Raw genomic sequence first — 11444 nt, 5'->3', positions numbered from 1 at the left:
CACGCTGACAGATGAAACGCTGGCTGCAGCTCGCACAGCCAAAGAGCTTCGACTATTTAGAGAAGGACATTCACTTAAAGACAGTCCCATGGTGCAGGAAGGTATTGTGCTGGACTAAATTGGAATCCCCGCCTGCATCTATGTGACAGAAAATGGATGCAGCAGCACAGCCAGTGAATGCCTTTCAGTGCAGAAGTGAATCTTTAAGAACAAAAAGGCAAAATCAGCCAGATTTTACTTTGTTTTAATGGCACCAATAACACGATTACAATAGGAGGAAATCATTTTAAAACTAAATGACAATAGACTGTACAACATTGTCAATATAAAGATTATCAATAAAATTTTGTATATTTTGTCAGCATGTATAAATACAGTATCTTACAAGGACATCAAAGTGGTATTTGCTACATAGCTTACATTATGACTAGAACACAGAATCAGTTCATGCAGTATAATGCCCAATTATACGAAAATAAAAATAATAATAAAAAAAAATGTCAAAAATAAAATAAATTAGAAGCACACTTTCTTTTTCTATCTTTAGCATTTACAGCGTTTCGTGGGCCAATGTGCTGCAAGAGCTTCTGTATGGTCCAAACCACTAAATCGACTAACATTGTCTATTATTTCAACACTAATGTCATTCCATGTACATACTAGTGGTGAGTGCACATATACACAGTCGGTCTGTTGGCAGTTGATTAGCTTTGATGCATATAACAAGTAACAGTGACAGAATGAAAGGTAACTGTTCCAATACAAGAAGAAAAAGAGTAAAGTTCACAAATTTCAGGGTGAGCGTAAAAGGGAAAAATGGAAGATTTCTCACGAGCGGGGAAGTGAGATCTTTCAAATGATGTTTTCTGTCAAAGAGGCATTTAAATGAACTCCCTTTTGAAATGTACAAAAAGTCTTTAAGTCTGTAAATAAGAGAGTGACCTTACTGCAAGAATGATGCAGGGTGTGGTGTTGCATGCTTGAGATATGCAGGCAGTCTGATGTATGTAATGTAAAAGTACAATTACTCTGTAGATAACAGTATCAAATGTACTGAACTTCTTTTCTGCAGGTGACTTAAAATGAAAAAAGCAAGCAACCGGAGGCTTAACCAGCAGTTGGTTCTACATGCGTTCACTCAAAGCACTGCAGGCAACTAGTTCTTGGTAACAAAGCCAGGCATACCAGTGAGTAATATAAAAATATACACAGGAGTAAAGTATCTCTATAAAAATATATTTGTACATTGTCATTCTTGAGATTAAAGATTTATGTGCAAAAATAAATTGAAGAACAAGCATTAAAGTTACCAGATGATTGCGATATATCATTTCCTTGTAAAGTTCTCGCTGTTGTATTTTTTTAAGCCCTAAGGAAGCATTGCAGAGAGAAATGCAAACTGGCGTGGCAAGCATAGAGTCTGATTCATATTCCACATGAAACTTCTACCCTTCTTTTTTTATGTTTATGCTCTTCTGGACAGAGTCCCCCCACTGTTTCAACCCGACACATGGCTGAACGTGCCTCTCAGCGAGCACCATAATGTAAAACACCTGAAACCTAAATCTTATCTTAGCGTATCGGTTTACACAGTTTTATGAAGTGGTCAGATTCACGAGCAGACGCAGAGATGGATACCTGAGGAAAAAAGCAAAAGAGAGTCTGCTAAAACTTGCTGTGCGTTAATGTTTGCTGCAGCTGCTTTTCTTTGATGTTGTGTTCAGGGTAAAAGTTTTGATTTCTGGTGGGGGCAGGTGAACATCCCTACACCTACCAGGAGCACCGAGGTAAAAAGACATTCAGATAAATGTCATCCTTTGACTCGTGTCTGATTGCTGAGACTGCTTTAGTGAAGGTGGTTGAACCCTTTGCCAGGTGTTTTCAGTTAATCTACCCAATTAGGCCTCTGCCCAGGATAATTCAAAGATAAGTAATATAAGAACATAGCTAAGCCTACAAAGCGTGTTTTAATAGGAATGAAAAAGGTCTGACTCATTCAAACTTAAAAGTGGAAGAAAGGTTACAACTCAAACTCAGACTATTTCCTTTTCACGTTGATTGGGGGAGGCTTTATCAACCCCCCGAAAAGCACCTGTGTAGATGCACTATGCGGGTACAGTATGGCGACCTTTGCAAAATCAGAAAAAAATCAAATGAAATGAGGCAAAAAGGTGACGATGCAAAGCAGTAAAGGGATTTTCAGTGACAGAAGAGATCAGGAAGAGATCGAATGATTACTGCAATCGGTTTTCTGACCCTTCACCGCCTTGAATCAAATCTAAAGTCTAATGAACAAGATAAAAACTGCAACTTGCAAAGCATCCAGATAGCAGCTGGCGATTCAGCGGAGCGGCTGTCAGCCTGGAAGAAGAAAACAAAAGCAGCCCTAATCCATGCTGGGGTTGAGGATATAGTCGAGTTTGCCTTGATTTGTGTTTTTCGTGGCTCAGTTGAGCTGACGCCTGAGATACGCTCTGAAACTAAGCTATTACATTACACACGAGCTACACTGCTCTTTATAGATTAACAGGAAATAGCCTGCTAAATACCACATAATCATTTATATACACAAGTAGCTATATTTGAAATCCTGTAGTAAAAGAGAACGTTTTTGTAATGTGACTGAGGAGGCTGTGTGGTTATGATAACGACATATAATGTTGGTTTAAGTTACCTTTAAACTGCTCACTTAATTGTGTCTTCAAATAGGACCTTTGAGCAAAAAAAGTGACATCATAAAAAGTTTGAATGAAACAGATTTAGGGTTTTTTTCCCCTCACAGAATGAACTGAATGCCAGGTTGATTAAAAATAAAAACCATATTTCTTTACATTCTTCATTGTTCTTTTCTTAAGTCTGTTTATGCACAAAGTGTGGCTGCAGCAGAGTTGTATAATTCCAGTCTTTTGCATGTGCTCTCCTTGTCCTTTGCTCTGCACACCAGCAGTTAGTGTGGATTTCGATGGCTGGATTTAAGAGCCGAACGTGAAACACCAAAGCTTCCTACTAACCTCACTGCTAACACTGGTAATGAATGTGCTGATGCTGATGCACTTTCCCATCCACATGTGAATGTGTGTGTGTATGTATGTCTGTGTAGATCTTTGGGTAGATTTTGGGAGCCAATCCGCTGCCTCCCTGAGCCAGGAGGAGCTGCTGGTGGGCGACGTAGTCCTCGTACGAAAGACAGTCTTTATCCCCGCTGGCTGGCTGAGGAGAGACCGTTGGGCAGGTTCGGTCACGACTGGCCACGGGCAGACGCTGAGCAGAAGGGAGAGCAGAAGACGATGAAGAAGAAGAAGAGGAGCAGGTGCGTTTTAACTGGCAGAACCAGAGAAGGGCAGCGCCTAAGATGAAGGCGATGCATGCTGGTACTCCGATAATCACGGGCCAGGGGAGACTTGGAGATAACGGTAAAGGAACTGAGTTGGGGGGAGGCTTCCGATCTGCAGCGGAGAGACAAATAAGAGCATTAATGACAAGTGGAAATAAGACATGCTACATGAGTCATGGTGATTAACTTTACAATACTTTTTTGCTGTAAGCTAGCATGTTGTTAAATAAAGGTGATATTAGAGACAGAGGTTTGTAAGAACGGAGGTTAGCTAAGCAGATTGTAGCTAGGGATGCATTCATCTGAAATGTGGATTGGATGTCAGTTTGAAGCTGAATCAAAAGCTTGAATAATTTAGATTTATGAGGCCAATTTATTCAATTCAGTTCAAACATAAATTGGCTCAATAGCAAAGGGCAGACTGAAAGTATTTCACTTCTGGTACAGCAACAGTAAACAGTAACCAAGTGAGCTGAAAACACTGTGAAGCTCAAACGATGGGGCTTAACATTTGCCGGGAAGCTTTTTAGTGCATGTACGATAAGATAACGAGTTGTGGTCAAGTGTGTGGTAAGAACTGATGCGAAGAGCAGAGAAAGCAGAAACGAATCACGCTGGGCTGAAATGCAATGAGTGAGGTAAATCGCATAAATCGTCTGTTTTATTTATTTTTAAATTTTATTAGTCTTTGTCTCGGGCGCCACAGTGCTCCAGCGGTTAGTACGGTCGCCTCATAGCAGGAAGGTCCTGGGTTTTAATCCAGTCTGGGGTCTTTCTGTGTTTGAGTTTTGAATTTGCATGTTCTCTCGGGTACTTCTGCTTCCTCCCACAGTCTTAAGACATGCATGATTAAGTTATTTGGTGATTCTAAATTGGTTTTAAGAGTGAGTGGTTGTGACAGACTGAAGATCTGTCCAGGGTGTACCCTGCTCCTTTCTGGGATAGGCTCCAGCCCCCTACCCTTTATGGTCTGCTCCACATAAAGAATGGTTAGCAGTAAGGAGTATAAATGAATAATTAACACTTGTATGGATCGGTTCTTGGTATCCACAGTTACAGTTATCTGTGCCTCTATTGGAAGAAAGAAAGATCATACATCTGCAATAAGAGCTACAGATTTCTGCTCACATAAGAACTTTTAGGTGAAGTTCTTGTGGCTTTGCAAACTATAAGATCTAATAATTCTCTCTCTGCAGGCAGCACGTTTCTTCCTCTGACCTGGAAGCACAGTGAGGTAGGCACTCCTGAAGCTGTAGCCCATAGTGTTGGCTCCCATGCAGATATACATGCCGGCATCTTCCTCCTTGGCTCTGGTTATCAGAAGCTTGTTGAGGTATGATCCATCAGGGCGTGACCAAACGTCTCCTGGAGGCAGGACCACAAAGTGATAGTCTCCAACCTTGGAAAAAACATAAATACACACCTCAAAGTTAAAAAATAATTCAGTCTAATGAATAATGTTGCTAATTTGCTTCCGAAAAGGGTTTTTTGTACCTCTATGGTGGAGTTAAATTTGTTTTCATCACCAGGTTCGACTCTTTTAAGCCACTGGATAACTGGCTTGACGTCACTGCGGACTTTACACTGAAAAGATGTGGTTCCCCCATAATCCACGGTGGTGTTGACAGGGTGAGTACCTGTCAGGATGGGTTTAGAGTTGGTACGTTCTGAAGAAAGAGACAAAATAGACAAACGTGCAGAAACATAAACAGAAACTATTTTTAATGTTGTATTCTTCAAACTACAAAAATGTGAAAAATGAAATGGTTTGATTATTTTATTTTCTAATTGTCTGCTTTATTAAGAATTAAACGAGGAGGTATACACTTGCAATCAATTTATTTGGAGTAAATTACACCAGAGAGAGTAATAATTTAGGTAAAGAGGATTATTTGCTGTATTCAGCTTCCTGCATCATCCCTGTCTGCTAAAGACATGCAAACAGATCATTTATCTGTAGCTCTTGTTTCTTCTTTATCAAGTCACACAGCTGATAAAAAGAGGCCTTGCAGAGATACTTAATCATCTCCTTTCCGTTATCTGTTAATCTGAGAGCAACAGAAGCCTGAGTGAGAAAGGCTTTTTGTTTGGTGGATTACAGGATTAATTAATTAAAGAAAACCAGCTTTCAAACTTAGCTTAATTTCTAGGTGGTGGTCATGATATGGAAACCTTTTCTTTGTATCTGATAAAGAGTTCAAAGAATACATTTTCTTCCCTTGTAAACAGCAGTGCTAGCTTAATTGTCATGGTGCTGGTATAGACTTTAAAAATGTTAATGTAACAGAAACAAGCCCTGAGAAGCTGAGGTTAATTACATTTAAATACAGAAGGGTTGTCATACAGCTGAAAATTCACCTCCGAGCACAATTTATGCTCCTGCTATAGTGTCTTGCATCTCCACTCAAAGGTTATACATGATTTTTAAAAGCTTTATTGGGTTTCTGACCTTGTGTCTCTGTTTTTCTAGTTCTCTTTCTAACAGCTGGGAATGACGGACAGTTGGATGAATCTCAGCCGATAGAGAAAATGTCACATCTGACACGAGCAAGCAGCGGCTTGATTTACTTTCTTTTTATTTTATGTGCGTTTGTGTGTGTGTGTGAGACTACAGCTGTGGTTTAATATAGAACAGATGTGTGAAGTGGAGTGAGAGTGTAGAGAGCTCGTTTGAGCTTCTCAACAGAGCTATAACATTTGGTTACACGCAGTTGAGTGGACACACGCACAAAACCGACACCATCTCTCCACCAAACAGGTCAACACTAAGTCGAACGATGTTCCAACACAACCTAATACAGCACAAAACACCCACAAGTCGTCATAACACACATTCGACCCTCAACAGCAACGAGACTCTTTTAGACTAAAAGCGGATCACACTGCAGCCTAAAAAGCCCGCTGAACATTTCTAACCTGCTGGACCGATGTTTACAGACAACACTAGTGGGGGTAGGGCTGCCACAAACGATTATTTTGATAATCGACTAGTCACCGATTATTTTTGCGATTAGTCGACTAATCAGATCATCATCCATTGGACTTAAAAGGTACAGCTTATTGCACCAGCAGCATCTGCTCTTATATAACTATCATTAGCTTACAGCTTTAAGTGTTTAAGGTATGTGCTAACTAAAAATAAAGACAAGATGATAGTTTATTAAATTTTAATGAAATTTGCAGATTGTTTCGGTGAAGTTTAATAAACTCCTTGCTATCTAAAATATAACAGGACACCGGAGTAAATTCTCCAGCATCTCACACTTCTGATAATCAGCTGTCTGCTTGACGTTTATTCAGCTGTGTAAAAGCTATAACTTTAATCTCAGCCAAGCCGATTTACTCAGGAACAAATAAAATACTAAAAAAAACCCCAAAAAATAACATTTTGAAGTTATCTAAGTGACTTATATATATTTAACTCGAGTAGCTAAAGACAGCGGTGGGTTTGAAAACGATTTGCAGGAGTCCGGTGTGCTCACGGCTCTAGTTAGCCTAGCCCCCGGCTAGCTATCGAGCTAGTGGGTAACAGACGTCTCCGAAAACGTTGGAGCACTTTTGAAAATATGTGGTGTCTTGATAAACTGAGCAGATATTTGAGGTTTACACAGCTACATTCTCGCCTGAAAATATGTTAAACGTTTATTTTGTGACCCAGAAAGAATAATAAGAGTAATATTAAAACTAACTAGCTGCCGCCATTGTTGGAAACTGAGCTGGGCTGCTATGAATTCTGGGACACAGCTTCTTCTTCTTCTTCGGGGTTTAACGGCAGCTGGCATCCTTGTACATGCAGTGCTGCCATCTTCTGTTTCAGTCCGTTATTACACTCTTAAATCCTACTACTTATTCCTGCGTCTTTTGTGATCTTACAAAGCTTCAAACGATGCGTCGACTATTAAATCAGTCGTCGACGATTTTGATAGTCGACGTAATCGTGACTAGTCGACTAATCGTGGCAGCCCTAAGTGGGGGATCAATAAAAGCTGCTGAAAGAAGACTTATAAATAACCTTCTATTCTTAGTGATAAGCCAGCACCTTCTCAATTATGAGCACTTTTTATCCTGTAAAATATAAATGTTTGTCAGCACAGGTTAACAGTCATCAATTACAGCATAATTGTAAGCGAAATCTGCTAATGACTCCCATCTTAATGTCATTCTCTCTTTCAATAAAGCCTGTATGTGAGCATGAGCGGTTGCTTCCTGGCAGCAGACTCTTTGACAACAAATCATTTAAATGGCTGAAAAGTTAATTATAGTGATTTTGATCACATGATCTTAGACATCCTGCATAATCACTGTACCGCGAGTAAGACTGGAAACAAAACCCATTTCAAACCCTGCTATTTTGTCACGCCGGCCTTTCAGTAAAACGATGATGTGTACAGCATAATGTGTATTATTGTTTCAGTGAGAGACATTCCTACTGGTCTATAATATAACAGCAGGAATGCTAAAATACTTGCACGCCACATTCCCCCAAAATTTGCTTTTTGATGTGTCACAGCATGAGACGACCACATATAGCCATATATAACGCATACACTGAACATTTCACGAGCATGTTTCTGAATGGGAGGCGGAGCCTTAATCGCTTTACCTGCAGAAGCACCTCCCAGAAGGAGACACCTTGTTTCTAGCCTTTTAACTAGGTTTAAAGGTTTCTTTTTAAATAAAACTCCCAGTTAGGGCTGGCTCCGGTCACACTGAGCCCCCCTTTAGTTGTGCTGTTCACATTCATTCAGGGTGATGGGGTGTCTGTTGCTCCTAATAGCATTATCTCTATTTCTGATGAAGCCATTGAAATTTCCAGAAAAAGCTTGAGTGTGGCCCTCGGGTTACCATTGTTTAGCATTACATACTAACTGGCAGTAAGGACTTGTGATGAGTTATTTACTAGCCCTGTTTATACTGTAATAGTATTCTGACCTTTGAGGAAGGTCTCTGCTATTTTAAGAAGGACGATAGCACATTTGGAAAATACTCCCTGACATCAGGCTTCAACTAATGGCTACCAAAGTTGAAAATGTGGTTCAGCATCACCTGATAACCTGAGCTAATCTATACTCTATACGAGACCAAGCATTGGTGACTTACGTATGACTTCCACTTTGTAGGTGGCGTTGATCTCTCCCGCTCTGTTGGAGACGTGGCAGGTGTACTTCCCGCTGTGCTCCGGCGTCAGATTCTTCAGACTCAGAGTCCATCTCTTCTTCTTCCCTTCCCCTCTTGCTCCACTTTCCTCGTCTACCAGCGGCCTGTTGTCCTTCAACCAGACAATGTCAGGGCGAGGATTACCGCTCGCCGTGCACTTCAGGCGCACAGAGCTGCCTACTGGGCGCGCGATGACGCGTTTCCTCATCTTTGCTGGCTGAGTGAAACGTGGACGAACTGCAAGAGTAAAGAGAAGGAAACAAAATACTCATTAGTTAGAGAAAGAAAATAAAGCTTGATTTGAAACCGCTCAAAAACATACAGAAACAAACACTTCATTCTCTCTCTTAGTCAGCTGCAGGTGGGGAAAACGGTCAAATTATGCAAATTAAATTATTAGTCGTAAATAGTTTACAGAGTCAATTTACAGATCTCGTTGCTTCGACCAGTAAAACATTCCTGAACTGGTGGATTCATAACAATTTCAGTTATGCTACCTGACAGCTTGTGTTACATGTTTATGTTACAGTTACATGTTTATTATTTATTATTTTTCCCCCACATTCTTTGACGAATAACTGCAAAATGCCATCTCTGGATAACTAATCACTCCATGGGGAACCTTTTATTATTACAAATGTTTGTTTGGGATTACAGATTCATTTTATGTCCCTCCAACTGCCAGAGCTTGTTCATAATCATAAACGATGCACCATGAAATCACCTGCTTTGCTGTTAACAAAATTTAACTGAGCGAGGACGGAGACTTGAGTGATGTACAGTTTTTGCAGTGCGAGGAGCGTAAAGCAGACTGAAGTCATTTCTGCGGGCAGTGCCAGGAAGTCCATGTTGTGCTGTAACAACATATGGCAACGTGCCTCTTGGTATACACAGTGTAATTTGCTGTAATAAACCCTAATTGTTTTGTTTAAGAAAAAAACTTGAATCACTTCCTCTTCTCCCTGACACAGAAGACTTACATCACTGAAAACACACATTTTCCACTGATCCACATTGGTACCCCTCTCCTGCTCATAAAAAGGCCATGCATTGGACTTGAAATCAAGCGTCCATGGGAACTGCTTTCTAAAAACCAGAAAGCAGCTATGCAAGAGCGTAGCATCACTTTAAATACTCGTTGTTATTGCACAAGTCATAAAAAGCAGACAGTGACCTAGCATCACACCAAACAGCCATTCATTCCATGCATAAAGCAAACATCCACATCCTTCTACCGAATGCAAGAATTAACTCCATTTAGTACCACAAATATTTCATTGCTGGACAATACCTCAGTCTAGTCTATTCATACATACACATCGTATTTAAAAAGCATAACAATCAGTGAAAACAGATCAAAGAGGTACAGAAAAACCTAAGCAGTAGACAGGAGAGGAAATCACTCACAGGAGCGCTTGATTTTACAGCCCTCATATTTTAGCCACAGCAGATATTCATCAACCGGGAAGGTAAATCACCCTGAAACGAGTGCAGTTTCATCTCTTTCTTTAGACACAGTTATTATTCTAGCTCTGGATAAACAAACAGGGAGAAGAGTTATGTGACGGGTTTGTGCGATCAAATTAGGAGATTTCAGTACAGCTGCATTACTCAGTGGAAACACAGCTCTCTGCCGACAGGCCTGAAGCTGGGCAGGATAACAAAACAAACATACCGGAAAGGCTTTTAAGTCTCACCTCTGTGCACCCTGAGTCTGAGAAAAGCTACCGGACCACAGCTGAGCTGTGACGAGACAGAGTCAACATATCTAACAGAGAGCGAGGAAAGAAAGTAGCCTGGATGAGACAATGATTCGTAGTTTAATGTATGATGGGTACACAAATTCAACCGGTGCATGGACTGAAAATAACTGGTAAGTCTGGGAAAGAGCCAAAAGAAAGTTTAGTTGAACTAGACTGGATAAAGATGAGGCGAGGTGTAATGGAAATAAACTGATTTATGCTGTCGAAGACGAACCAAATCAAACACAAGTTAAGAGGAAAACAGATGAAAGGCAAAAAAGTGAAGTTCATATTAAGGTTAGCAGCTTCAGAAGACTGATCGATTGCCAAGAACAGACAAATAAAACTTAAAGTATTAGTTAAAAAAAACAACGATAAAGAGACCGAGTTAAAACAATAAAAAGCAAAGGTAAAAGAGAGGGCACGTGAACAAGCAGAAGAAAAAAAAAAACCAGAGGCAAGAGAAGCAAGGGCGAACAAAAAAAGCCACGATCGAGAGAGGGGAGAAGGTGAGAGCCAGAGTGAGCAAAAGGGCAGGCTTGTTCTGGGTCTCGGGGGCCACTTCAGCGCCACACTTCACAGTGTAAAAATACTGCTGACCCGCCGACTGACTGCCTTTGATCAGACCGTGTGCCAGAGACCAAAAGTAGGAGCGCCACGGTGGGACAGAGCGTGCGAGGGACAGAAAGAGCCGTATGAAATCCAGCACGGATTTTAGATGCTATACTGAGATAGACGAGATAATTCCCAACGCGAGTAGTTCTGTGCAGGGTTAAAATAAGTTAGGGTTCAGATTGAAGTAAAGATTTAGGTTAAGAATTGGACGTCAGGACTAATAAGACTAATAATACCAACTTAAATAAAGAAAAATAAGGACAAATTTGTTCAAAAGAGTAAAAAAAACACAATTTTAATCTTATATAAAGATTAAATTTAGTTAGATCTACTGACTGCCTCCAACTGATTCCTGTTCAAAAACTAGAAATCTATCTGTTTTTTAACAAAAATGGTTATGATCTCAATTTCATAAGGTTTTATAAGTTTATGAGGTGTTAATAAAACTGTTTGGATTCTGATTGACAGCTTATTGAAAGTTCGTTTGAACACTACTCTCCTCGGATTCTTGAATTTAACTAACACACTCTCTTGCCTATTGTTTCTCCTCCCAGTAAAAAGTCAGTGTGTATGATAGATGACAGCCTAGTATCAGA

General features: G+C 40.3%; 1 protein-coding gene across 2 annotated transcripts in view; it reads right to left on the bottom strand.

Annotated features, from left to right (window-relative positions):
- Positions 1–234: 234 nt before the first annotated feature.
- fgfrl1a (fibroblast growth factor receptor like 1a) overlaps positions 235–11444 on the bottom strand; it is a 76365-nt gene continuing 65155 nt past the window's right edge. Inside the window, exons 5-8 of one of the 2 annotated variants that reach the window (XM_006804530.3) lie at positions 8435–8728; positions 4829–5001; positions 4553–4733; positions 235–3446 (exon numbers count right to left, since the gene is read on the bottom strand). In XM_006804530.3, the coding sequence (XP_006804593.1) occupies positions 3019–3446; positions 4553–4733; positions 4829–5001; positions 8435–8728 (1076 nt within the window). In that variant the 3' untranslated portion in view covers positions 235–3018. The remainder of the gene's footprint in view (positions 3447–4552; positions 4734–4828; positions 5002–8434; positions 8729–11444) is intronic. The other variant, XM_035913756.2, reaches the window with a different exon arrangement.

This window comes from Neolamprologus brichardi, chromosome 2 (genome assembly GCF_056152115.1).
Source record: "Neolamprologus brichardi isolate AB-2024 chromosome 2, ASM5615211v1, whole genome shotgun sequence".
NCBI lineage: Eukaryota > Metazoa > Chordata > Actinopteri > Cichliformes > Cichlidae > Neolamprologus > Neolamprologus brichardi.
The sequence above is the reverse complement of the archived record's forward strand: the minus strand, read 5'-3'. Positions and strand labels throughout refer to the sequence as shown.